The sequence below is a fragment of the Drosophila gunungcola genome, assembly GCF_025200985.1.
Source record: "Drosophila gunungcola strain Sukarami chromosome X unlocalized genomic scaffold, Dgunungcola_SK_2 000049F, whole genome shotgun sequence".
Lineage (NCBI taxonomy): Eukaryota > Metazoa > Arthropoda > Insecta > Diptera > Drosophilidae > Drosophila > Drosophila gunungcola.
The window spans coordinates 173,408-200,878 of record NW_026453193.1 but is presented as its reverse complement, the minus strand read 5'-3'; the positions used below and the strand labels follow the sequence as shown (position 1 = coordinate 200,878).

The following is a 27,471-nucleotide window of genomic DNA, read 5'->3' as shown; positions in this document are numbered from 1 at the left end:
TAGAGTTGAATTCCTGTTGGTTGCAATGCCTTCCAGCTGGTTTGGCCATTGATTGAATTCGTTTGGTTGTTTGCTGGTTTTGATTACCGCCCCGAAAACTACCGACTTGGCTCAGGACTATACCCACAATCATACCCACAACCATACCCACAACCATACCCACAACTATACCCATACCCATGCCTTTGGCCCCACTCGATTGGCTCTCTCTGGAGGCCCATTGAAACAGTGGCGGCGTACGTTTTGCAGCGACTGTGGGCCGCTCGCTCATTGGGCCACACTTAGCAGCGATTCAGTGACTTTCGAGATTTTATTAGCCTCGTATGGGATTTCTGTATTTGTTGGACTGGACTGGTATGCGAAAGGATATGCCAGGCGGCTAAGAGCTGTGGCTGGATCATGCCCATCCCTATACATATTTCTATCCCAATCCCAATCCCAATCCCTATTCCTATCTCTATCCATATCCCTAATCCCATAAATAGCCATCCCGTGCTGCATAATATGCGATTGCATTGACCGTTCTGGCCTGCTGCTGCGCATTGCAGTTAACCCCGAAAGGAACAATGCAGCAGGCACACTGAAAATATTAAGACAGCTGTACTCAAATCGTTAGCATTAATTTTTCTTTTATTTTTGTTATATTTCAAAATCAAAATCAACTAAATATAAGACGCAAACTTTTGTTTTATTCAGTAGGATTGCAATAAACTAAGTTCATGTTAAAGCAACAAATATAATTGGAAGCCCAAATCTCCCCTTAAGCAATAAACAAAAAATATATTGATATGGCAGCGTAAGTAGATTAAAGTTTCTATTTAAAAGATCAGACCTTCCAATTAACTTGAATTACAAACAAAAAAAAGATATGGTAGAACCATTTCTTTGATCTGAAAAAAATTGATAATCTTAAAATACATTATTTATTTATTTTTCAAAGATCAGAGCTTCCAATTAATTTGAATTTCAAAACAAAGATATGGTAGATCCATCTCTTATATATTATTATTGCATAAAAGGGTTGTCAGAATCAAACCAACTAACAGTTCAATTTGCAACTTATAAATCTATTTATTTGATTTTCAATTGCCCTTGCAATTACTGGGTCTAAAAATTTTGATCACTTAAAACGAGTTCACTTTTCTTTAGATCATTAATACATTTTTGTAATTTTTATTCTCAGTGAAGCCATAGTGCTCCATTTTTGGTCCGTGCCAAGTCAACTTTGAAAAGGAGTTGCAGCAGTTGTTCGATGAGGCAATTTCTTTCTCAGCTGGGCTTTTGCCCCATTGCCAGTGCAGCTGCACTTCAGCAAAGCGTGGTGGCGCGGGGGGAGGTTGTGAAAGGTTGGTGAAAGTAGGGAAATGGGAGAAATGGAGAAAAGTGGCGTGCCGTTTGGCAGGGGCCACAAGTCAAAGCAAAGCATTTGGTTTCGTTTCGTGACATTTGGATGATTTCTGCCTATTTCCTGGCCAAAACACACAGCACACCACCCCAACCCACCCCCCTTAACCCTTATAGCCCCACCACCGTCGATTCTTAACCCTCTGGCCGACTTTAATCGCGTGTTTGGCTCACATTTTAACGCTCGTCGTTTTCAGTCGACTGTTGCCACAGCAACACAACACGAACTGCAAATGCAATGCAAAAGAGCAGTGGGCAAATTGATAGGGGGTTGATGGTAAGTGGTTGGGTGAAAGGTGGGAGGGGGGGTGCCAGGTGACAGGTGGGCGGTTGGCTGTGGAGGTTGGCATCTAACCTATTTACAACCGAGGAAGGTGCGTTGGCAAATCGCTTCTCGCTGCTCTTCATTTCCTGTCTCCATTTCGAGGGACGAAAAATATCTGCCAGGAAATTCACTTGCACGCCCTCCCAACTTAGCAGCAAAAAAAAAAAAAGAAAATCAAAAAATTGCCAAAATAAAAAGAAAAAAAAAAAAAGGGGCGAGCGAGGAAAAGCGAAAAATTGAAGTCAATTATCCGCAGCACGTGTACTTAAATATTATGCGTAATTATGGCGCTCGAGATGGCGATGGCATAATTAGCCCTGTTATTTGTGTATTCGCTTAATATGGGGCTCGTGTTGCTGTTGCTGTCGCAAATGCTGTTGCCGACAGTCCACAGACTGTCAACGCATGTCGAACAGCCGCTGCAACACTCTACAACCAATTGAATACCCTTTAATTTGTCATATGACCTTTTCAATTTGAATTAATTACAACTTAGTCTAATAATAATCACTTGAAGCCAAGTGAAAAAGTTTATCTTATGCAAAACAAAGTTGACAGTAACTTGTCACTGAAATTGCTAGCTATCTAATACCAAAAAATTAAGATTATAAAATTGATAAGCCGCAACAATTATTTATAAATAAAGTAAATTAAACTAATTGCTTACATTTATTTAAATAATATTGTATGTTTCAAATTAAGAAATTAATGTAATCGATGTGATTAGTGCAGTAAATTATAAGTGATGTGATGATCAATCCAATAAATTAATATTAATGTTCAACTAAAATATTGCTGTAGTATTTCTTAAGGTAACTATACCATATCCTTTGCATTTTTATATAAAATTACAAAAGAATTACTTGATCTGCGTTCGAGAAAATAAAACACTAAATATTTAAATTTAATTAAATTTACAAACAATGCACAAGAGTAACAAAATTCTACCTAACACGAACAGAAGAATTCTAAGCATAAGCATATAAATATCTTACTGGTTTCTAAATGCGCTCATTGGGAAAACTCAGTTCTTTTATATTTTCATATAATATTACTAACAGTTTAAATCAGGATAATACAGTAAGAGTAATTCAAATTTATAATTAGATTTATGATTTTAAAAAACAGGGTATGGCCAGGACAATAACAGCATGTCAGGAAAAAGCAGGACGCTTAATATGCGCGTCTCATGAGCCAAATTTATGCAAATTCGCCTGTTCCCATCCCTCGTCCTTCGGATGGGATGCCCCTTCGTCCTTCCCCCTTCTGCCACCTATCGCCTCACGTGGCAAGTGCAAAGGAAAGGAAACGCACAGTTGAATAATGTATGGCTATGCTAATGTGCAGGTACGCAGCTACACACAGAGGTACACACAGGTACACAGGTGTACATTACACATTCGCTGCATTTGCTTTGGCATTATTATGGGGGTCGCCTTACCTTCGTTGGAAATGGAAAGTGCAAGTGGAAAGTGTTTGCCATAACCGAGAGCGATTAAATTAAATATTCAATTTGCTTCGCACAGCCGGACACATTTGACATCAGCATCGGCATCAACATCGACATCGACATCGACATTGGCCAGCAATCACAGCAAGTTGTCCTTCTTGGTGAAGTAAAAGGGAAGCAGACCATACGTATATATATGCCCCATATGAATTAACATATTTAAGGTCGCTCACGTCCAGTACTTATTTAATATACGTAATAGTATAATTATTGGGTCATCAACTCTTTTAAATGCAGTAAGTGGGTACGTTGGCTGCCGCACCGAAAGCTGAATTGATGTACAAAACAACAGCCATTTTACATGCCAATCAGCCAGCACAACAACAAGATTATTGGATAATTTGCTAGCTGTTAAAAAAAAATCCTGTTTTTTCTTAAACAAGATCTATATAATAAAAAATATATATATTAAATACTAAATGAATGAAAATTGCGTGTTGTGAATTAATGTGAAGCGTATTTGTAAAACGATTATTTTAAAAATTTTGATATTTTACGCTACTATGTTTGTTATTTATAATTATTTTCCATCAATTTTTACCTTTTACATCATTATTTCACAGTTATTTAAACATTACACAATATATACATTCTGTTACCATTGATAAAAATATTAGGAAAAACATTTTTGGAGAAGCATTAGCATAAGAAAAATGCATAGGAAAATTAAATGCAAAAATTAAAAAAAAAAAACGGACACATTAATAATAAATAAGTAAAGCCCGCTTTTATTTCCCTCAGAGTCGCAGGAAAATTTTTGCTTTGAAGTTACTCCTGCTGTTCTGTCCTTTTCCCGGACAGAACTGTCCTTATTTAAGTCACATAACTGCATCAGCTAATTGCTAAAGCGAAAAAGCATTTACTTCGATTCAATTAATTCGGTTATTAAAGTCATCAATGTGCGTATAAATTAACAATACAATTTAATATTACATTTCTGTTTTCATTTCGGAGGTCTAACCTGTTTTTCAAATTGGCTGATGGCAGCACTGTTGTGTGCCGTGTGTGTATCAATGTTGGAACAGAGGTACAGGAAACTTAGTTGCACTTGACAAGATGATGTACGACAGATACCGCTGCACTGCCCCGCCCACTTTCACCTCCCGCGATTTTCCTTTTTTTTTCCTGCCATTCCATTCGACATAACACGGAATGGTATATGGTGGTTCCTGTGGGAACCCCCCTTTGTGGGTGGAGCAGGGGCAAGGGAAGTGGATCTTGTGGCGTTGATGGCTGAGTAGGGGTTGGGTAGGGAAATGTAAACGTTGCCGCTGTCAAAATGTCGTCATTGTTCATTCATGAAATGTGCGCCTTTTTATATTTTACCCAACAGCAGAAGCTACGACGATAGCAGCAGCAACACTTAGAGAAACCACTAGGAGTTTTTATTATTAAAAACAAAATTTGTTTAAAGATTTGTATATAAAAACTTAAATAAAGATTAATATAAAAACTTATATATAAAAAAAACTTAAGACTTATATATATATACATGCAAAAAATGATGATGTACCCCCTTACAAAAAAGTCAGAAATTTGGGCATAAATAAATTTTTTCAAAAAACATTTTTCAAAATTCGGTTTTTTTGTCAAAACTAAATTAATTGTTTTCAATCGATCAGGAATGGATAATATAGGTTGCTAGCTGTTCAAAATAGCAACTCTTTTAACTTTGGGTCTTATTTTGGCAAAGTTACAACAAAAAACTCTTCAGAAATAATTTTGTTTGAAAAATCGCCAAAAATCCCAAAAAACACATTAAAAAATTGGTTTTTGCGTCAAAAGCCTGGGAAACAATGGTCACATGTTGGAATGTCATACACCGTTGAATTCGTAATAAAATTTCCAATCGAGTGGCATTCACAGTTAAAATGTTTTCAGATTTTCAAATTTCTGCAAAAAATGATGATGTACGCCCTTACAAAAAAGTCAGAAATTTGGACATAAATAAATTTTTCAAAAAACGTTTTTCAAAATTCGATTTCTTTGTCAAAACTAAATGTATTGTTTTCAATCGATCAGAGACGGATGGTCTTATTTTGGCAAAGTTACAACAAAAAACTCTTCAGAAATAATTTTGTTTGAAAAATCGCCAAAAATCCCAAAAAACACATTAAAAAATTGGTTTTTGCGTCAAAAGCCTGGGAAACAATGGTCAAATGTTGGAATGTCATACACCGTTGAATTCGTAATAAAATTTCCAAAAATTTTTTCAGATTTTCAAATTTCTGCAAAAAATGATGATGTACCCCCTTACAAAAAAGTCAGAAATTTGGACATAAATAAATTTTTCAAAAAACGTTTTTCAAAATTCGATTTTTTTGTCAAAACTAAATTAATTGTTTTCAATCGATCAGGGATGGATAATATAGGTTGCTAGCTGTTTAAAATAGCAACTCTTTTGAATTTGGGTCTTATTTTGGCAAAGTTACAACAAAAAACTCTTCAGAAATAATTTTGTTTGAAAAATATCCAAAAATCCCAAAAAACACATTAAAAACTTGGTTTTTGTGTCAAAATTCTGGGAAATCATTTTTTGCAGAAATTTGAAAATCTGAAAACATTTTAACTGTGAATGCCACTCGATTGGAAATTTTATTACGAATTCAACGGTGTATGACATTCCAACATGTGACCATTATTTCCCAGGCTTTAGACGCAAAAACCAAGTTTTTAATGTGTTTTTTGGGATTTCTGGCGATTTTCAAACAAAATTATTTCTGAAGAGTTTTTTGTTGTAACTTTGCCAAAATAAGACCCAAATTCAAAAGAGTTGCTATTTTGGACATCTGGCAACCTATACCATCCGTCTCTGATCGATTGAAAACAATAAATTTAGTTTTGACAAAGAAATCGAAATTTGAAAAACGTTTTTTGAAAAATTTATTTATGTCCAAATTTCTGACTTTTTTGTAAGGGGGTACATCATCATTTTTTGCAGAAATTTGAAAATCTGAAAACATTTTAACTGTTAATGCCACTCGATTGGAAATTTTATTACGAATTCAACGGTGTATGATATTCCAACATGTGACCATTATTTCCCAGGCTTTTGACGCAAAAACCAAGTTTTTAATGTGTTTTTTGGGATTTCTGGCGATTTTTCAAACAAAATTATTTCTGAAGAGTTTTTTGTTGTAACTTTGCCAAAATAAGACCCAAATTCAAAAGAGTTGCTATTTTGGACATCTGGCAACCTATACCATCCGTCTCTGATCGATTGAAAACAATAAATTTAGTTTTGACAAAAAAATCGAAATTTGAAAAACGTTTTTTGAAAAATTTATTTATGTCCAAATTTCTGACTTTTTTGTAAGGGGGTACATCATCATTTTTTGCAGAAATTTGAAAATCTGAAAACATTTTAACTGTGAATGCCACTCGATTGGAAATTTTATTACGAATTCAACGGTGTATGACATTCCAACATGTGACCATTATTTGACAAAAAAATCGAAATTTGAAAAACGTTTTTTGAAAAATTTATTTATGTCAAAATTTCTGACTTTTTTGTAAGGGGGTACATCATCATTTTTTGCAGAAATTTGAAAATCTGAAAACATTTTAACTGTTAATGCCACTCGATTGGAAATTTTATTACGAATTCAACGGTGTATGACATTCCAACATGTGACCATTATTTCCCAGGCTTTTGACGCAAAAACCAAGTTTTTAATGTGTTTTTTGGGATTTTTGGCGATTTTTTCAAACAAAATTATTTCTGAAGAGTCTTTTTGTTGTAACTTTGGCAAAATAAGATCCAAATTCAAAAGAGTTGCTATTTTGGACATCTGGCAACCTATACCATCCGTCCCTGATCGATTGAAAACAATTTATTTAGTTTTGACAAAAAAAATCGAATTTTGAAAAATGTTTTTTGAAAAATTTATTTATGTCCAAATTTCTGACTTTTTTGTAAGGGGGTACATCATCATTTTTTGCAGAAATTTGAAAATCTGAAAACATTTTAACTGTTAATGCCACTCGATTGGAAATTTTATTACGAATTCAACGGTGTATGACATTCCAACATGTGACCATTATTTCCCAGGCTTTTGACGCAAAAACCAAGTTTTTAATGTGTTTTTTGGGATTTTTGGCGATTTTTTCAAACAAAATTATTTCTGAAGAGTCTTTTTGTTGTAACTTTGGCAAAATAAGATCCAAATTCAAAAGAGTTGCTATTTTGGACATCTGGCAACCTATACCATCCGTCCCTGATCGATTGAAAACAATTTATTTAGTTTTGACAAAAAAATCGAATTTTGAAAAATGTTTTTTGAAAAATTTATTTATGTCCAAATTTCTGACTTTTTTGTAAGGGGGTACATCATCATTTTTTGCAGAAATTTGAAAATCTGAAAACATTTTAACTGTGAATGCCACTCGATTGGAAATTTTATCACGAATTCAACGGTGTATGACATTCCAGCATGTGACCATTATTTCCCAGGCCTTTGACGCAAAAACCAAGTTTTTAATGTGTTTTTTGGGATTTCTGGCGATTTTTCAAACAAAATTATTTCTGAAGAGTTTTTTGTTGTAACTTTGCCAAAATATGACCCAAATTCAAAAGAGTTGCTATTTTGGACATCTGGCAACCTATACCATCCGTCTCTGATCGATTGAAAACAATAAATTTAGTTTTGACAAAAAAATCGAAATTTGAAAAACGTTTTTTGAAAAATTTATTTATGTCCAAATTTCTGACTTTTTTGTAAGGGGGTACATCATCATTTTTTGCAGAAATTTGAAAATCTGAAAACATTTCAACTGTGAATGCCACTCGATTGGAAATTTTATCACGAATTCAACGGTGTATGACATTCCAACATGTGACCATTATTTGACAAAAAAATCGAAATTTGAAAAACGTTTTTTGAAAAATTTATTTATGTCAAAATTTCTGACTTTTTTGTAAGGGGGTACATCATCATTTTTTGCAGAAATTTGAAAATCTGAAAACATTTTAACTGTGAATGCCACTCGATTGGAAATTTTATTACGAATTCAACGGTGTATGACATTCCAACATGTGACCATTATTTCCCAGGCCTTTGACGCAAAAACCAAGTTTTTAATGTGTTTTTTGGGATTTCTGGCGATTTTTCAAACAAAATTATTTCTGAAGAGTTTTTTGTTGTAACTTTGCCAAAATATGACCCAAATTCAAAAGAGTTGCTATTTTGGACATCTGGCAACCTATACCATCCGTCTCTGATCGATTGAAAACAATAAATTTAGTTTTGACAAAGAAATCGAAATTTGAAAAACGTTTTTTGAAAAATTTATTTATGTCCAAATTTCTGACTTTTTTGTAATTTCATCATTTTTTGCAGAAATTTGAAAATCTGAAAACATTTTAACTGTAAATGCCACTCGATTGGAAATTTTATTACGAATTCAACGGTGTATGACATTCCAACATGTGACCATTATTTCCCAGGCTTTTGACGCAAAAACCAAGTTTTTAATGTGTTTTTTGGGATTTTTGGCGATTTTTCAAACAAAATTATTTCTGAAGAGTTTTTTGTTGTAACTTTGCCAAAATAAGACCCAAATTCAAAAGAGTTGCTATTTTGGACATCAGGCAACCTATACCATCCGTCTCTGATCGATTGAAAACAATAAATTTAGTTTTGACAAAGAAATCGAAATTTGAAAAACGTTTTTTGAAAAATTTATTTATGTCCAAATTTCTGACTTTTTTGTAAGGGGTACATCATAATTTTTTGCAGAAATTTGTAAATCTGAAAACATTTTAACTGTGAATGCCACTCGATTGGAAATTTTATTACGAATTCAACGGTGTATGACATTCCCACATGTGACCATTATTTCCCAGGCTTTTGACGCAAAAACCAAGTTTTTAATGTGTTTTCTGGGATTTTTGGCGATTTTTCAAACAAAATTATTTCTGAAGAGTTTTTTGTTGTAACTTTGCCAAAATAAGACCCAAATTCAAAAGAGTTGCTATTTTGGACATCAGGCAACCTATACCATCCGTCTCTGATCGATTGAAAACAATAAATTTAGTTTTGACAAAAAAATCGAAATTTGAAAAACGTTTTTTGAAAAACTTATTTATGTCCAAATTTCTGACTTTTTTGTAAGGGGGTACATCATCATTTTTTGCAGAAATTTGAAAATCTGAAAACATTTTAACTGTGAATGCCACTCGATTGGAAATTTTATTACGAATTCAACGGTGTATGACATTCCAACATGTGACCATTATTTCCCAGGCTTTTGACGCAAAAACCAAGTTTTTAATGTGTTTTTTGGGATTTTTGGCGATTTTTCAAACAAAATTATTTCTGAAGAGTTTTTTGTTGTAACTTTGCCAAAATAAGACCCAAATTCAAAAGAGTTGCTATTTTGGACATCTGGCAACCTATACCATCCGTCTCTGATCGATTGAAAACAATAAATTTAGTTTTGACAAAGAAATCGAAATTTGAAAAACGTTTTTTGAAAAATTTATTTATGTCCAAATTTCTGACTTTTTTGTAAGGGGGTACATCATCATTTTTTGCAGAAATTTGAAAATCTGAAAACATTTTAACTGTGAATTACGAATTCAATCAACGGTGTATGACATTCCAACATGTGACCATTATTTCCCAGACTTTTGACGCAAAAACCAAGTTTTTAATGTGTTTTTTGGGATTTTTGGCGATTTTTCAAACAAAATTATTTCTGAAGAGTTTTTTGTTGTAACTTTGCCAAAATAAGACCCAAATTCAAAAGAGTTGCTATTTTGGACATCTGGCAACCTATACCATCCGTCTCTGATCGATTGAAAACAATAAATTAAGTTTTGACAAAGAAATCGAAATTTAAAAAACGTTTTTTGAAAAATTTATTTATGTCCAAATTTCTGACTTTTTTGTAAGAAATTTGAAAATCTGAAAAAATTTTAACTGTGAATGCCACTCGATTGGAAAATTTATTACGAATTCAACGGTGTATGACATTCCAACATGTGACCATTGTTTCCCAGGCTTTTGACGCAAAAACCAAGTTTTTAATGTGTCTTTTGGGATTTTTGGAGATTTTTCAAACAAAATTATTTCTGAAGAGTTTTTTGTTGTAACTTTGCCAAAATAAGACCCAAAGTTAAAAGAGTTGCTATTTTGAACAGCTAGCAACCTATATTATCCATCCCTGATCGATTGAAAACAATCAGTTTAGTTTTGACAAAAAAACCGAATTTCGAAAAACGTTTTTTGAAAAATTTATTTATGCCCAAATTTCTGACTTTTTTGTAAGGGGGTACATCATCATTTTTTGCAGAAATTTGAAAATTTGAAAGAATTTTAACTGTGAATGCCAATCGATTGGAAATTTTATTAAGAATTCAACGGTGGATGACATTCCAGCATTTGACGATTATTTCCCAGGGTTTTGACACAAAAACCAAGTATTTAATGTGTTTTTTGAGATGTTTGGCGATTTTTCAAACAAAATTATTTCTGAAGAGTTTTTTGTTGTAACTTTGCCAAAATAAGACCCAAAGTCAAAAGAGTTGCTATTTTGAACAGCTAGCAACCTATATTATCCATCCCTGATCGATTGAAAACAATTCATTCAGTTTTGACAAAAAAACCGAATTTTGAAAAACGTTTTTTGAAAAATTTATTTATGCCCAAATTTCTGACTTTTTTGTAAGGGGGTACATCATCATTTTTTGCAGAAATTTGAAAATCTGAAAAAATTTCAACTGTGAATGCCACTCGATTGGAAATTTTATTACGAATTCAACGCTGTATGACATTCCAACATTTGACCATTATTTCCCAGGGTTCTGACACAAAAACCAAGTTTTTAATGTGATTTTTTTGGCATTTTTGGCGATTTTTCAAACAAAATTATTTCTGAACAGTTTTTTGTTATAACTTTGCCAAAATAAGACCTAAAGTCAAAAGAGTTGCTATTTTGAACATCTGGCAACCTATACCATCCGTCCCTGATCGATTGAAAACAATCAGTTTAGTTTTGACAAAATAATCGAATTTTGAAAAACGTTTTTTGAAAAATTTATTTATGTCCAAATTTCTGACTTCATTTGCTTCGAAAATTTGAAAAATTGAACAAATTTTAACTGTGAATGCCATTCGATTGGCAATTTAATTACGAATTCACCGGTGTATGACATTCTATCGTTTGACCATTACTTCTTAGCGGTTTGATAGAAAAATTGATTTATTTTGGGTTATTGAGACTTGTTAATAAATAAAATTCTAAAGATACCTTTTTTTCTGTAACTTGGCCAAAATAACCCGGTTTGAGGGTATCATTTTTTTTGAGTGCTGGAACAACCGCAATGGCCGCAAAACGAAGTGGGGGAAAAACGCGAAAGAAAGGCGGAATCCAAACAGAAGCGTGAGAAACCGCGAGAGAGACGAAGAGAAAGCGGCAAAAGAGAGTGCGTGAGTGTGTGTGTGTGTGTGTGTGTGTGTGTGTGCCAGGACATGCGACTGTGTGGCACACACTCACACACATACTGCGCCAAACTCGCTGACATCATCCGCAAGAAGAAAGTGGAAAGGCGAAAGGAGAAAGGGGGCTAATATCTAGTGGGCGGGGCTGCTCGCTGTTGTTGGCGTAAATATTGTCATTTGTTGCGACATTGAAGTTATTGTTTGTCCGTTTGACGCTGTTCAAATTCCCTTAGCTACCCTCACACACACACTCACACACATACATAGACATATTCCTTTGGAGTCCTTAAAGGACATACATTTGAATGTTTGCCTGCAATTAGGTAGATCAACTAGCAGGGGGCGAACACCGATCGCCGGCACCTGGGGGCCATTACCACTTCCGGCTAATTGAGGGGCGCAATGCCACGCCAGTGTTTCACACAAAGAAAACAATTAAGTTTTTGCGGCGTTTAGCCCATCTTGCCGCAATTGCCAGTCGGCAAATAGCGATGGTCCCACATTTCCTCAGAATTTATGGTACCTCTGTCAATATGTATACAACATATTTGTCGATCTACCACAAAGTCAATCAGATTATCACTTAACATTTGTAAACTGGAATTTATTTCTATCGGTGGTGTCATTGAATTATTTTCTGACCAAATTCTGTTGAAATTCATATGGACATTTCAACCCGGAAAAAATCCGGAAAAAAACTATCAAAGATTTAAGAACATAAATACATGAAAACAAGAACTAATACCAAAATTATTTATTTAAATAAGTATTGAAGCCCAGACATTTAATTTTGAATATATCAATAATATTCTTGTGCCTATACCAAAAAGATATTTAATTAAATCCAATATTACACAGAACACCTCTTATAAACTACAAACATCATATTTCAAAAATGAAAAAGTTCGATGCTCAATTATTTTAGCTATAAGGTATTTTTGGATTCAAAATAATAAGTTTTTGGTTTGGTTTAACTTTACCGTTTCAAAATGTATATTTAAGCTTAAGCCTGTAATTATGTCACTGCTTAAGTTATTAGCACAATACCAATTTGTGTTTTAATGGCTGGGTTATTAATTCGCTGAATTTTTTTTTTTTAATTTTTAAGGGTGTTTTTTTTTGTGCAGTTTTGATTTAAAACAATTGTCCCACTTAAATGCTTATAGGTGTGTATTTACATAATTATATATCATTGATCTTGATTTTAGCTAGCAAAAATACAAATTTAAGAAATAAGAAACTAAAAGTTAAATTGTACCCTTTTATCTCGATTTTGAATATTTATTTTTTTAATTAAATTATGTTAAACTCTATACCTTTTCAAAGTCTAATGGTTTTCTTGTGACAAGGACTTGTTTATGAAAAAAAATATTGTTTATTGTGTTTCAGAAATGATATGTTCTTTGAGTATCATCTCTCAAGGTAAGTCCGAAAATAATATGTTATGTGCTTCAATTTTAGGCCCATGTAATACATTTTTGTAACATTTCGTTTCCGTGCAAGGGACTTCAGGCTGCGTTTAGCTGGAGCTCTCAGTGCAGCCGCACTTTCGAATGCCTCTGCAAAGCCACATGGTTTCCTCGTGAATTTGGTCTTGCCTCCGCCACCTCGGCCTCTCGGCTTCTTGGCTTCTTTTGTCTTTGGCAGGCGGCCTGACGTATGCCACTTGCCACCCGGCTGTGCCTCCGTTATCCTGGCGTAGCTGCCACAGTTGGCGTGTTCCTTTTGCAGCCTTTCGGGCCTGGGTTCTTTGGTTTTTTGGTTCTTTGGATCTCTGCTTGTTGGGCTGTTGGATTTCTTGGGTTCCTTGGGTTCTGGGGCCTGTCCCAATGACCGAGTGGCGGTATGTCGCGTGGCGGCGGGGCGCTCTCAGCCGCAGAGTCGCCCGAGTCCCAGTCCCAGTCCCTGTCAGTGGAAAGTGGCACAGGCCGAGCCCGAGCCCGAGCCCGAGTGACGAGTGCCAGGCGAGCGACAGAGCGGCCGAGCTGCCGAGCTGCCGAGCTGCCGAGCAGCCGAAGGCGTGACGAATGCCGCACGAGGCCAGGGCCGAGCGAACTGAACGAAAGTCGCACTCTGCGGACGCACACGCGCTGCGGCAGCTGACAGTTTCAGTAAAACCACGGAGACGAACGGATTACGGGTAACGAATTAGCACAACCAGCAGCAGTAGGAGCAGCAGCAGCAGCAGCAGCAGCCTGAGAATAAAATACAAGAAAAAAATTAAAATAAAAAACAGCACACACCAGAAAAAAAAGTAGAACAAGAAAGAACAAAAATAAAATACAAAAAAAAATAAAAAAAACATAAAAAAAGGAAACTGAAAGAGAAATCCCGACCACAATGCGGGCTCATGGCATAGCAGCAGAGCTATGAAATTCCAGCAGGCGAGAAAAACTCAAGCGCTAAGCTGAGTCCTGTTAAAAAAAAAAGAAAAAAAAAGTTTACTCACTTGCCAGGCCATCCATATATGTATATGGATATGTAATATATATAGGTGCCTTGAGCAGTGCGCAAGCAAGGCGAACGAGCGGAGCCAAGTCCAAAGAAAGTTTTACATAAGTTCTCCCTCCTCAATCAGGCACCTTTTTTTGTATAGTTTTTTTTTCGTGAGTGTGACCCAAAAACAAAAAATAATCAAAGAGAAGGAAAGGCAGCGAGAAGAAGCTGCTCGCAGCAGGAAAACACAAAAATCAAATACACTAATATGGCTGACCCCCCCCCGAAACCCTTTACCACCCCATATATAAAGTATATAAAGTACATAAAGTGTCTTATGTATCAAAACCAAACGAGTGTGCTTAAGTGTGTGAAGAAGGATAAAAATGGGCAGCACTAGAATCTGCTTGCATACAGTTCCATTTTTTTTTGTCTTGAATTTCGTTTAAAATTTAAAATTAAAAATTTTTTTTTTCTTGTGTAAAAGCGCGTGTTTGCTGGCGTATACTTGATGTGGCCGCACCAGCAACGATTGCGTATACGCCTAGTGTGCCTCTGTGTGAGCCTCTGTGTGTGCGTGTGCGAGTGTGTGTTTTTGTGTGAGTGTGCGTCACACAAAACGTGTTACGCAGAGTAACCTACAACCCCCCCACCGCCCTTCCTTCTGCTGGTTGAAAACTTTTGGTTTGTTGTTGAGACCAAAGTACTCGGAAAAGTAGGCAACGAAAATGGTTACAACAAATTGCAGGACACACACGCACACAGGCACACATTTCTTTTGGGATATGAGGGAAAAGCAAAAGGAAAAAAGCAGAAAAGGAAGAAGAATCAGAAGCAGAAGCAGAAGTTGACTATGTGTGTGCCGCGGACTTTCGATTTTTCGTGACTCGGTTTCTTGTGTGTGCTCTCGAGTGTCCTTTGTTGTTGCTCCTTTCTGTTGTTGCTGTTGGCGATGATGTCGCCCCCCCCCCTCCCTCTCCTTCCTCCACCACAGCCCCCCGAACTCCACTCGGCGAATTTCGCCTGCTGTTTAGGTTATGTGTATCTGGCATGTCCTTTTTGCCTGCCTTTCCTTTTTGGAGCGCGCATATGCGACGTCTGCGCTAGCACGAAATGAAACGAAACGAAATGAAATGAAATGAAACTCAACACACAACACAATTCAACTTAACTCGCCTCGAAAATCAACAGAGAGAGGTCTTCAAATGGTTAGGGGAGGGGGAGGGGGGGGTTCATGCTGGCAATTCAGTCAGCCAGTCAGTCAGCCAGTTAGTCGGTCAGTCAGTCAGTCAGTCAGTCAGTTAGTCAGTCAGTCAGTCAGTCTGTCAGTCAGTTGGGCGCCTTGCTAACTGGGTAAACCGTGCCACCCCCCAAGGATCCTTCCCTCGGCTTTCACTCGAGCTGAGTCGCATCGAGTCGCGCGTGTGCCATATCGCGTTTCGTGCTGTGCGCAAAAAAAGCCGAGGCCTGAAGACTTGGCCACTGAACAGTGAGTAGTGGTGGGCTAAGGGGGGTTTAGGGGGGTTTAGGGGGGGTTTAGGCGAGGGTTAGGGGGGTTTAGGGGGGCTTAGGGGTCTAGCTACTGGCTACTGGGTACTGGGTACTGGGTACCGGACTCCGAGGACTGAGGACGAGGCCACCACGAGGAACCCTCCAAAGAGCAAAAGAGAACACATGCTCTATATATTTATAGAGAGAGAGAGAGAGAAAGTGAGAGGGAGCGAGAAAGAGAGAGACAGAGAGAGAGACAGCGAGAGAGAGAGAGAGAGAGAGAGAAGGTGGCTGGCGTAAAAGGGACAAGGGTTTCTCAAATTGCCTTGGCTTGGCTCACAAAAAAAACCAAAAAAAATTACAAAAATCACGAAATTGTGCAACGCTTTTGAAGTTTGAAGTTGTTGTCTGGTGAAAAATATAACCATACATACGTATAGACAAGTCGCCAGATAGATTCGAGCATGGTTCCAAAGTTAATTACCAGAAAATCGGATAATTCTGGCTGTTCATATATGATTTACAACAGCCATTAGTGGTAGTTATTGTCACGAATGTGCTGTCCTGAACATTTTCAATGAATGTATGGCAATGGAACTGGAAAACAATTATGACGGATCTGAAGTTACTTAGGGCAAATTCTTGGTAAAACATTGTTTTAGAAATATACTTTTAAGAATAAAGGTTAGTTTGAAGTTACCTATTTGTCATGAACTATATTTGACATTCTAAGATTAGTCTTAATATTTCTTATTGCTTACTTTTACTTTGGAAGGGTATCCGTTTTAATTAATATTAAAAAGTTTCTCTAGTTTGTTTGAGTTGTATACAAAATTCATAGGTTTACTGCAATACTTTCAATTAAAATATTTTACATAAATATTAGTTAAACAGGATATACCTCACAGTAAAACTTTAAATTGAAAATATTAGTTTCAAAAGGTTAGAAAAGTTGGTAAAAAAAATAAGTTGCAGATAACCTTACTACTTAGACCAGGATTGGCTAGGTAAATTTGTTTAGTTGTAAAATGCCAGTTTTTTTTTTAAAAGAGCCTACCATTTTTGATAAGATTTTTTTTTTATTTGCGGCTATTTTTCCTAGTTTCAAGCTTTCGGCTTTAGTTGCCCGAGAAGTTGGGAGGACCTAGTTGAAAACGAAAGGACACGCAATTGTGGCCCAGAATCGAAAGCGAACAGTTTTATTTTCTTTGGCCAAAATCCATAAACTTTCGACGCACTAACTGTCATTCGTGCGACTGTGTGACTTTTGTGTCGCCGAGCGGCTATATTTGTGTTTCTTCCGCGACTTTTGGGCGCTAAAAGGAGCCAGGCACCCCCTCGAGGAAAGTGTGGGGAGTGGAGTGTTGGGCCGGTCGAAATGGGGCTACTGAGGGTACGATGACTGCGATGACTGCGATGACTGCGATAACTACGATAACTTTGTGGCTTGTCCAAGGGCCCAGCGGGTTAGACCGGTGCCCAGGGCGATTTGGTTTAGCATTTTGTTTGCCCACCACCTTACCAGCTACATCCTGGGGAGAGGGCTCCGCAGGACCCCATATAGGAACCACCCTCCCCCATCCACACTCAAACTCAAACTCACACACAGAAAGCACAGTCACACAGTTCAATCTGCCCCCAGGCTGTGCGTGTTCAATTGGTTTTCCTTTCATTGTTGTTTGTTCGCCGCTCTTGTTGGTTTTTCGGTGTAAAAAATTTACATAACCCAAATTGCCGCATAAATAAATTATTAAATACGTGACGTGCAAATGGTCAAAGACCAAACACCAGAGACCAGCGAACAGAAGTCGCCTGGTCTGGCCTGTTCTGGCCTGTTCTGGCTTGGCCTGTTCTATTGTCCGACTCCCCAGGGCTTGCAATCAGGGCGCAATCCAATAAGGAGATTGTGTTCTCGGAACTGCGAGCCCGCCGTCATATGCCATATGCCATATGTGACCTGTGCCAATCGCATGGCGTTGAAGATCCCCACTGCAAATTCAATTAGGTCGAGGGTCAAGGCTATTTAATTCACTCAAAACGATCAAACCAATTAAAAATCGGTTCTGGCCGAGTATATCATTAATATATTCTATTTTAAAAAGTTCAGCAAATACCTATTTTCGGACTGATTCGATTAAGAGGTCTTAAACAAGTCTTACAAGCTTAATTCTAAAATAGAGGTGTTAGGATGTTTCAAAAACCCTTTTAGTTTTACATAATGATTTACATTCAAAATAGTCCTTTCATTAGTGAGCCCAAAGCAAAGAAAGCCCAAAAGTAGCTATAAATTTGTTATGTACAATTTAGTTTCAAATAAAGGGACAAATATAACCAGTAAATTATTTAACTTTCAATTTAGCTTGCCTATCAAATGTCAGTTTCCCAGATCCTATAATTTAAATAATAGCTCCACGATTTGGAGACTACCACGTAAACGTTGCCCTCTTAGCCTACAACTTGGAAACGCTTAAAAAACACTTTAGGGCTTCGTATATTTCATTCATGGTGAGGCTTTAACACTCTTTTAAATTATATATTAAATTTAGCAAACTGAAGGCTTGCGATAGGATGGCTTGGTAGTATTTTTTTTAAAAAGTCTCTTTCATAGTAACACCATATTTGCTGGCTACTCGATAATTAGTAAATAACTTGTTCTCAGTCCCAAAAATACTTGGTGACCCCAATCACATGCTACTGTGATGTGCTGGGATTTTTGTGCTAAATATACTTCTGCATCAGTTGGAAACGCAGTGTGGGCAATTAGTGGACCAGTTCGTATAACTACCCAATTAGCAGCTGCGTTGGTGACAATTTGGTGACCCCACCACCACTACGTGGTTGGACAAAGTTCGGATCGATTGGTCGCCGTCCAAATGCGCGGCGCCCAAAAGCGGGTCAGCATGATTTGTGATTATAACTGGTGTTCCATATTCGGGGCTCATGAGTTATGAACGCAGTCGGACTTGACCAGTCCAACTGGTGCCAAATGTCCGAAAATAATGGCCCACTGTTGCAATGGGGGGGAAAATGGAGCCGTGGAAAATCGAGAAAGGCAGCTTGATGACCTAAAATAGAATAAGTCACAAATGGCGGCGAAGGCGAATAGCGAATGGCGAATGACGAAAGGCGAATGGCGAAAGGCGGAAGGCGAAAGGATAAGCGGCGAAAAGGGGTGGTAATGTGGCACAACAAAACCTGTGTTGACAACGACTTAGTCTACAGGATGGTATTTGCTATTTCGTATTTCGTATATGCTATGTGGCGAAAGGACCTTACACACACACACAGACACACACACACACATTCGAGTACTGCTTGTGCTCCTTTTGCGGCGGATTCGAATAAAGGAAGTCGCGGCGAAGCAGACAGCTGCATTCTTCGCCCAAAAACGGAGTTACCCAGAGTGTGCTGACTCAAATCGCTCGGTGTTCGTTGCTCATTGCTCAGTGCTCAGTGCTCGACTTTTTATTTTCGTGTCCTTTGTATCCTTTGTGTCCTTTGTGTCCTGCTCTGCGTTTTCGTGCGCGCGAACGTTGCATAAACATAAACAAATCGCGACTGGCAGCGAACTGAAGCGGTGCTCTGCGCTACATCTTTTTTTTTACTGTGTAATATCCAGTGAGATATTATCCTGCCATATTCAGTGTGCCCCTATTTTTTTTTAGTGTGTGAGTGCAAGCAATCAAGTGTGCAAAGGAAAAACATAAGAAAGAAGTGCAATCGATAAACCTCTTTCAAGAAAAAAGTGGTATAAATAAAAAGAAATGTTTGAATAACACAATATGTACAGACCAGCGAAAGAACTAATGAAATCATTTAAATAAAAGAAATATTAATATATTTAAAGAAACAAAAACAAGATTAGATTAAAAAGTCTTAATTATACTCCTACGAAAATCGCAATCTCGTCCTTCCGTTACTGCCTTCTCTCGTTGTTTTTTATTTTTTTTGTGGGTTGGCTTGCCAGCCATTAGTTATATCCCTAATCCTTCCCAATTTCCATCCGTTTTTCAACAACTTGTTCGCTTTCCTGCAGGCGACGCTGGCGAAATTGAAACTAAAACAGCAACAGAAACCACAAATAATAACAATAATATTAGCCGTAATACGGAAACAGAAATATAATAATAGCAACAGTTAAAGCGAAAGGGAAACACATCCAAAACCACAACCAAAACCGAAATAATACTTATAATAATAATAATAATAATAGTAATACAAATAATAATAAACCGATACAGCTCTGGGAACAAAACGCAACGTTTGATGAAATTTTTTGGCAACACGTCGCGTCGTCTTGGTTGCTGTTAACCACATCCTGCTAACGCCAAAAATTCAAATAATATTCAGCCGAAAAAAACCAATAATAATACAAATTAAACCAACAAAACGAAAAGCAAGCAAAAATACAAACGAAACCAAAAAAAAAAAAACAAAAAAAACAAAAACACAAAAACCAAACAACAAATTCATCTTCTACTTGTTCTACCGCTTCAACTTTATTCGTCTTCGTCTCCGTAATAAATATATCTATATATATTTATAAATATATACATATATATGCATATGTGTGTGAGTGCGTCGCGTGTGTGTTGGTGCCTGTAAATGTGTGAGCCACAACAACAACAACAACAGCAACAGCAGCAGCAGCCAGAGCCAGAGAAACAACCACAACAGCACCAACAACAATAATAGTTAACAGCAGCAACACTTCTTAGCAGCAGCAACAACAACAACAACAACCAGCAAGCACCTCCACAACAAAAGCAACAAGAACAACAACCACAATAGCAACCACAACAACAGCATCAGCGGATAGAGCGTGCAGCCAAAGCACAACATCGATTGACATCGATTAACGGTAAGTTGGTGCCATAATAATCGAAATAATCGGTGCATTTAGCATTTCAATATCAATGTTTTTTTTTTGTTGTTTTCTTAAGTTTCTATAGAAATAGTTAGCGTTTCCATAATTCTCCACTAGATCTCGATGAATTATTGGGTCCCTGAATCTATCTTAATAGACGTTAGGATTTTTTGGGCTTACTATCTTCTAAATATATATTTTAAATGATTGTCTTTAAGGCCATTTGATCGTTTCTCAGAAGCAAATGTTTGAGTCGATGCTCTCTTCCGATGAATTCATACAATAATTTATTTGCGATACTTAGAACCATTCCTTACCACTATTTCAATCACAACTTTTTGTGAGCAAGAAATTGAACTGGATTGTAAATCCTAATTAAACTTTCTTTTTAGTTTTAATAAAATTTTCCAAATTTGTACACATATTTAAAAACATTTTTGTTGTTAAGGCATTAGCATAGGCATTATCATCAAAAATAAATCTAGGATGGACTGTCAATAAAATCTTATATTTTCCAAAGGTACATTTTATAAAGCATTCAACCTAAAGTACATAAATAAATGAGAAAATTGATTTAACTTGTTAGTTTCTAACAATGTTTAGAATGTTTTTGAATGTACAAGCTTATTTGGAACACACAATTCTCATGAAATTTAGTTATCAGAGAGGAATCCTTCTTGAATATTTTGTTTTCGGTGATTATTAAGTATAGCATACCTAAAAGGGCAAACTTGGAGATACGCGGAAAATGAATAGAATTGAATTAAAGCTTGCAGTATATTAATATTTAAACAATATATGTATATACAAATGAACTGAGCAACGGGCGACTGATGAACTTGGCTTGATTATGTCATGCCTTCTTGCCGTCTTGGTGAAAATCCCAGTTAACCAGGCCCGAGACCTCAAGACTATCAATGGGGTATCTTTGCCCCCCATCCACCCTTCACCCTTCACCCTCCGCCCCGACGCCTCTTTTTGGCCCCAGTGCCTTGCCACTTGCTTTTGGGCTACAACCTTTTGCTGGCTTTTGGAGGGCAAACTTTCAGCTGCCATCAAAAGGCAAAGGGGGTGTGGCAGGGCGGGGGGCGGTGGCTAACGGAATTCCTTCACTCACTCACGCACACACACACACACAAACACACACATGGACAAGAAGTTCGTTAAGAGAAGGAAACCCAAAAATGTATTGTTGTAGTCCGCGTTAGGCGGCAACGAAAAAGAGAGAGCGCATCCTCTCTCGGCGCAGGTGAGAGAGTCCCTCTCGTCCTGTCAATCCGTGCGCTCTCACTCTCTTTCTATCTCTCGCTAGCCCCAATTCGCTCTCACGCTCCGGAAGCATGCAAAATTCATTGACTAACAACATGCAAACTTCGTTCAGTTTCGCTGTTTGTTTTATTCCATTTTTGTCCTTTTTACTTGGCCCCTCGATTTTTGGTCAACATTTAAAACGGGCTGGCGAATTTGTCATATTCCATAATCGATACTTTGATTTGCCTACAAATAAATTTTTGCGCCTGTTTGGTCTTGTTTGTGTGCTCCGATTTTTTTTTCGCTCATGTGTTTGCCATGTCATTTGCATATTGACACAAATTCGCTGTTCCTTTTTGCGGTTTTTTCGGGTTTTTTTTTATTTCAGTTTTCGTATGACTCATCGCTCAGCGAATGGCTAAAAATTAATTCGGCAAACAACTTTTTGCGAGTGTCATGAATGAAACAGACACACATAAATGTATGCTCATATTGGCACATCAGCTTGTTTGTTTGTGGGTGCTCTTCTATGCTTTATGCACAGTGCTGGTGTATGAGTGTGTGTGTTAGTGTGTTAGTGTGGCGAAATATCGAACTGACCTACTTTTATGCTCGATACACACACACACTCTCACACACACACACATACACGCAGATTGGCAAGTGGAAAAAGAGTGCTTTGACCTTAGCGGAGGCTGCTTATATAAGTCCAATATCCAAAAGCAGAGTACAAATTTGTGATTACAACCAACATCGATTGGGATTATTTATAACAAATATATTATTGATATCAATATTATTAATATAAAAAATAAATAGTGAAGAAGACATAAAATTCAAGAGCAGTTTTTTAATTTGTGTTTTAAAATCCCCTCTTGCTGAAATTTTGTAAATTTTACTTTCAATTGATTGTGAAAACTCTAAATACAATCGTAATGTTCAAACTTTTGAATAATTAAAACCCCTCATTTGCTTTTACTTATTGGATTTTGGTTTGTTTTTTTTATTTTTGATTGATAGGGAATACCCAAAATCCAAGCGGAATTTTCATAAGGTCAACGTCCCTTGAGTTTTTAAACACCCTCTTGCTAAAAATCCTGCATACGCCACTGTATAGCGCTTTTATTGATTGGCCATTGCTTTTGTTTTGTGCATTTTACTTGTAATTGCAATTCATTTAATGCGAAATTCCTTCTGCGGTAATCCAATTAGTCAGCTGTTGAGGTTTCGATTGCGACTCGATTCCCCGGGATCAATGTGCCACACTCTAGTCTTAACTTTATCGAACTTTAGCTCTTACTAATGGCCAAACCCTTTTTGATTTACTTGCAGCATCGTGCTAAGCGGCGGGCGCTAATCGAACATGGCGCCTCGGATATAGTTGTAGCTTTAATGTAGCAGGCGACATCCATGTGCCTCATGTAAGTACCCGATTTACACCCATATTAACATAGTCGTAAGTCACAAATAATTATGTCCAGTCTACGCTTATTCATCATTATAAATGTCACCTTCAAAAGAAAAATGTAATTAAGCTACAAATTGTGTAATATGTTAATTTGGTTTTTTCTCGTAATTTAATTATTTTATACTTCAGCAAATCGCTTGTTTGTTCAATTGAATTATATATCGATGGAATAATTTGCAACAAGTTTGAGTATAATAATTTGCGACATGTTGGCTTAAGCCAACTCAATTATACAATGTACAACAGAGTAACATTTTTGTTCAACTTTATTTACACACTCAACAGTATGGTTCATTTTAATGCCGAAGGTCATAATGTAATCATAATGTAAAAATGAGTTGGTCTAAAATAATTTGAATTAAAGATATGCAAAACCAACAAACTTATTGATAACTTTTAAACTACTTTATAGATCAAAACGCATAGAGCAAAAATCAGGTGTCACGATTCTTACAAAAACGTAATTTATCATAATTAAAAGCAAAAAGGTGGCCAGTTTTATATTATTTAAATTGTTTAGCTAATTTATATAAATAGGGTTTTGACCAAAAACCATAGATTGGGCATTGTGTGTTCATCAAAATGAACACATTCCGTACTTTTAATATCAACTAATATATTATGTCAGTGTTTTTGATAATATCGACCTACCCTCTTTTGGGTATAATGGACTTATTATTATTTTTATACCCGTTACTCGCATTGTATTCGTTTAAAATTATCTAACAGAAAGCCTATAAAGTATGTATATTCTTGATCAGGATCAGGACGAGTTGATCTAGCCATGTCCGTCTGTCTGTCCGAATGAACTTCAAAATCTCGGAACCTATAAAAGCTAGAGATTTGGGACTTGACTTTTATAGCACAAGGTAGAAATAAGTTTTTGGGCTGTATATTTCTGTTTAGGTCATATCTATTGGTAGATACAGCCTCTAGTGTTAGCTTCTAATGTTGGCAATGCAGGTCGACAGATGGCGCCACCTTAACCCCGATTGTTTTGTGGGGGAATATTAAGTTGCAAATTTACCTGAACTACGAGCATCTAATAGTTGGAAAACTCGACTATAGCGTTCGTTCTTGTTGTATTTTGTATTGTGTCCAAACATAACTGAGTGACCCTAACCAACTTGTTTTGCCTTTTGTTTGCAGGCCTTGGAAATCTAAGGCTCTCATCGTTGGCCGCATAGACAATGACAGAAGATTCCGACTCGATATCTGAGGAAGAACGCAGTTTGTTCCGTCCCTTTACCCGCGAATCATTGGTGCAAATCGAACAACGCATTGCCGCTGAACATGAAAAGCAGAAGGAGCTGGAAAGAAAGAGAGCCGAGGGAGAGGTGGTAATTATTTCTAGCTGAATGTGCATAGCTTACTCGATTTTGTGTGCCTACTCTTCTACTCTTTCTGTATCTGTATCCGTATCTGTATCCGTATCTGTATCCGTATCCGTATCCGTATATGTATATCTCTCTCTCTCTTCGTCTAAGTGAATTGACTTCCAATTGAGATCAAATGCCCAACGGTCGATGCTGATCGCTGATCGGTGATCAGTATTTAGTGATCAGCTATCAGTGATCAGCGATAAGCGATCGTCGCTACTGTGCGCTTTTGTTCGTGCTTCAACTTAAGCCTGAACGTCTTTTTTACATAATATATATATATATACTCGAATATGTTATACTAACTAACCCAAATACATAGCCGCATATCAACATAACATAACATAACATAACTTACAAGCAGTCATCCTCCGATTACGTATCTGTATATCGAATGCGTCTGTGTCTACAGTTCTACTTATATACATCTATATCTATCCCATCCCTTTTGTCGTAACAACCTACAATCATGTGCCTCTGTAAATGCAGCAACTATCCATCGAATCCATCTGTCCATATCTGAGAGTCACGCCATTAATCCACCGTGCCTGACCCCTGCCATCCAACCTGAAAACCCAATATAACTAAGCAGATCCAGAGGTCGGATCTCTAACTGGTCCTCAACGCTTTACTTCTAACTCTTAACTGTCAACTGTTTTCCGTAATTTCAACAAACACCCTTGCTATCATTTCAAATTTCAAAATCAACACTTCGTAAATGTTTTAGTCGTAGCTAAGACCCCATTCTAACTGAACTCAAACAGCATATAACAACCGACTTTCGTTTCGATCTTCAGTTTGGTTTGTTCCGTATGATTTTCAACAAAATTCCAAAACGTAAAAGTGTCGAAAAGAACAATTAAATGATTTCTGATTTGTGATTTGTGATTTTCTTCTTTGGTTGTTTGTACTCGTATTTTGTATTCAGCATAAGAACCCTAAAATCCCCCAACCACCAGCCAACCCAATATGCTCTTGTACGTGTCGATATCGTAACGTATTACTATCGAATCTGTAAAATTGAATTCCTGCCATAATCGTTGTATGTTCGTTCGTTTGTTGGTTTGTTTAATTGTTTTATCTATTCGAAAGTAAGAACTGTGTATTCTGTAACCCATTGGCTTCGTAATGTGTTCTAATGTGTATCCTAATCGATTACCTAATCAATTTTTGTATTATTGCGTAACATTTAATTTTCAATGCCAGCAACCCCAAAAAATTTAACATTATCATTGTCGTATCGTTATCGCATTCGTATTGTACCAGTCGAAGGCTACAAAGATATAAGTTATATTTCTTGATTTTCGTACGATTTCTTTCATTTTGATTTAACCAGCCGCTTGGGTATATGAGTGCCAAGCCCAGTCCACGTCCATGTCCATGTCTATGCCCATACCCATGTCCATGTCCATGTCCATGTCCATGTCCATGACCCCCATGACCTCCTCGTCTCAGCACACTCAGCAGACCTCACCGTATCGTCCTGTAAATAACCGACTCGCTTGTGAATACGTGTATAAAAATTCGACAATCATTAGTGCCAGTACTCAATTTCAAAATCAGACCATCACCAATTGAATCATCAAAGAGCTTATATTTGCATCCATCTTGTGCACTACTGGATTGAGCTCAGGAATCAATAATGAAAGGGTTTTTTGAAAATTTCAATAAACAAATGCTGCGGAATGGAGACATGGAAATATATTCTTTTGTTAAAGTACATTTAACTGGAATCTTCATAAAAATCGATCCACAACTTATCTTCAGTGGTCTTAGCTGACAGCTACAAAACTCACCGAAATAATATATATAGGCGATACTTCACTATGAGGAAGTGCCATTATAACATATCTAAAAAAATATAAAAGGCTACATGCTAAGAAAGAAAAGGCATTAGATTTCAGCCAATCAAAAAGAGAAAATTACATACCAAGTCATAAAGCTGTCTATTATGTAACTCAAGCCTGAGGATCAAAATTAAGTTCTACAACTGAAAGCCATGAAACGCAGAAAACAGGAAGTGTTGTAGCTCAATGCTCAATCATGACAAATCCTGTTATCAAAACGTATTTAAATCTAAAAGCTCAATCAACTCAAACCGATCGTAGCTGTAAGATGCCTGCTATGAAATCTTGTAAAAAAAAACCATTAAAGCGCATTGTCATTAGTCACCTACACAAAGACAAGCAACGACTTAATCCATGCGCACCCTAGTCAACTTCAAACTATGCTCTCTCTCTCTGTCTCTTTTTCCGTCTCACTTTCTGTATCTGTCTCTGTCTCGGTATCTCTATCTCTATTCGTCCCTCCGTAGACCTCTCACTCTGTAAAGACCATTCCAAACACCCAGTCACTAATACAGACAACCACACACTCTATATAGATATAGAAATCAGAGGGTCGCAAGCCACTCACATTATTCATGATCTATTGCGAAGATGCGCAAATGCAATTAGGGGTATATATCCATAACCGATATGTGCCATATGTATACCCCCCTGACATAATGCTGAAAACTGCTCGCCTACATAACCACTTTCTACCGTTTGTTTTTTCTTTCGTGTACTCTTCTTCCGTTTCATTTACAACTTTCTCTCTACTTTTTGAACGCTCTCTCTCAACGAATAACTTTTGCGCGCTGCTGTCTGGACAAAAATGAATATAACCATGACTATAAATAAATAAAAAAAAAACCATCAATAATGAATGACAAATGCAAATTCGGCGCTTGCATAATGCAATAAAACCAAAATACGAAATACTAAATCAAAATCAAAATCAAAACCAATATCAATATCAATACCAAATCGAACATGAACTTTCCTCTACGCTACTTTTTACTTGAACTTGATAATGCTCGTAATGAATGCCCTAAACCAAATACCAAATCCAAATC

At 36.8% G+C, this 27,471-nt stretch overlaps 1 protein-coding gene across 1 annotated transcript in view; it reads left to right on the top strand.

Annotated features, from left to right (window-relative positions):
* Positions 1 to 13,748: 13,748 nt before the first annotated feature.
* Positions 13,749 to 27,471, top strand: part of LOC128261044 (sodium channel protein para) — a 69,277-nt gene continuing 55,554 nt past the window's right edge. Inside the window, 4 exon segments of the mRNA XM_052994472.1 lie at positions 13,749 to 13,823; positions 19,647 to 20,471; positions 23,061 to 23,149; positions 24,346 to 24,536. Of these exon segments, the coding sequence (XP_052850432.1) occupies positions 24,387 to 24,536 (150 nt within the window). The 5' untranslated portion in view covers positions 13,749 to 13,823; positions 19,647 to 20,471; positions 23,061 to 23,149; positions 24,346 to 24,386.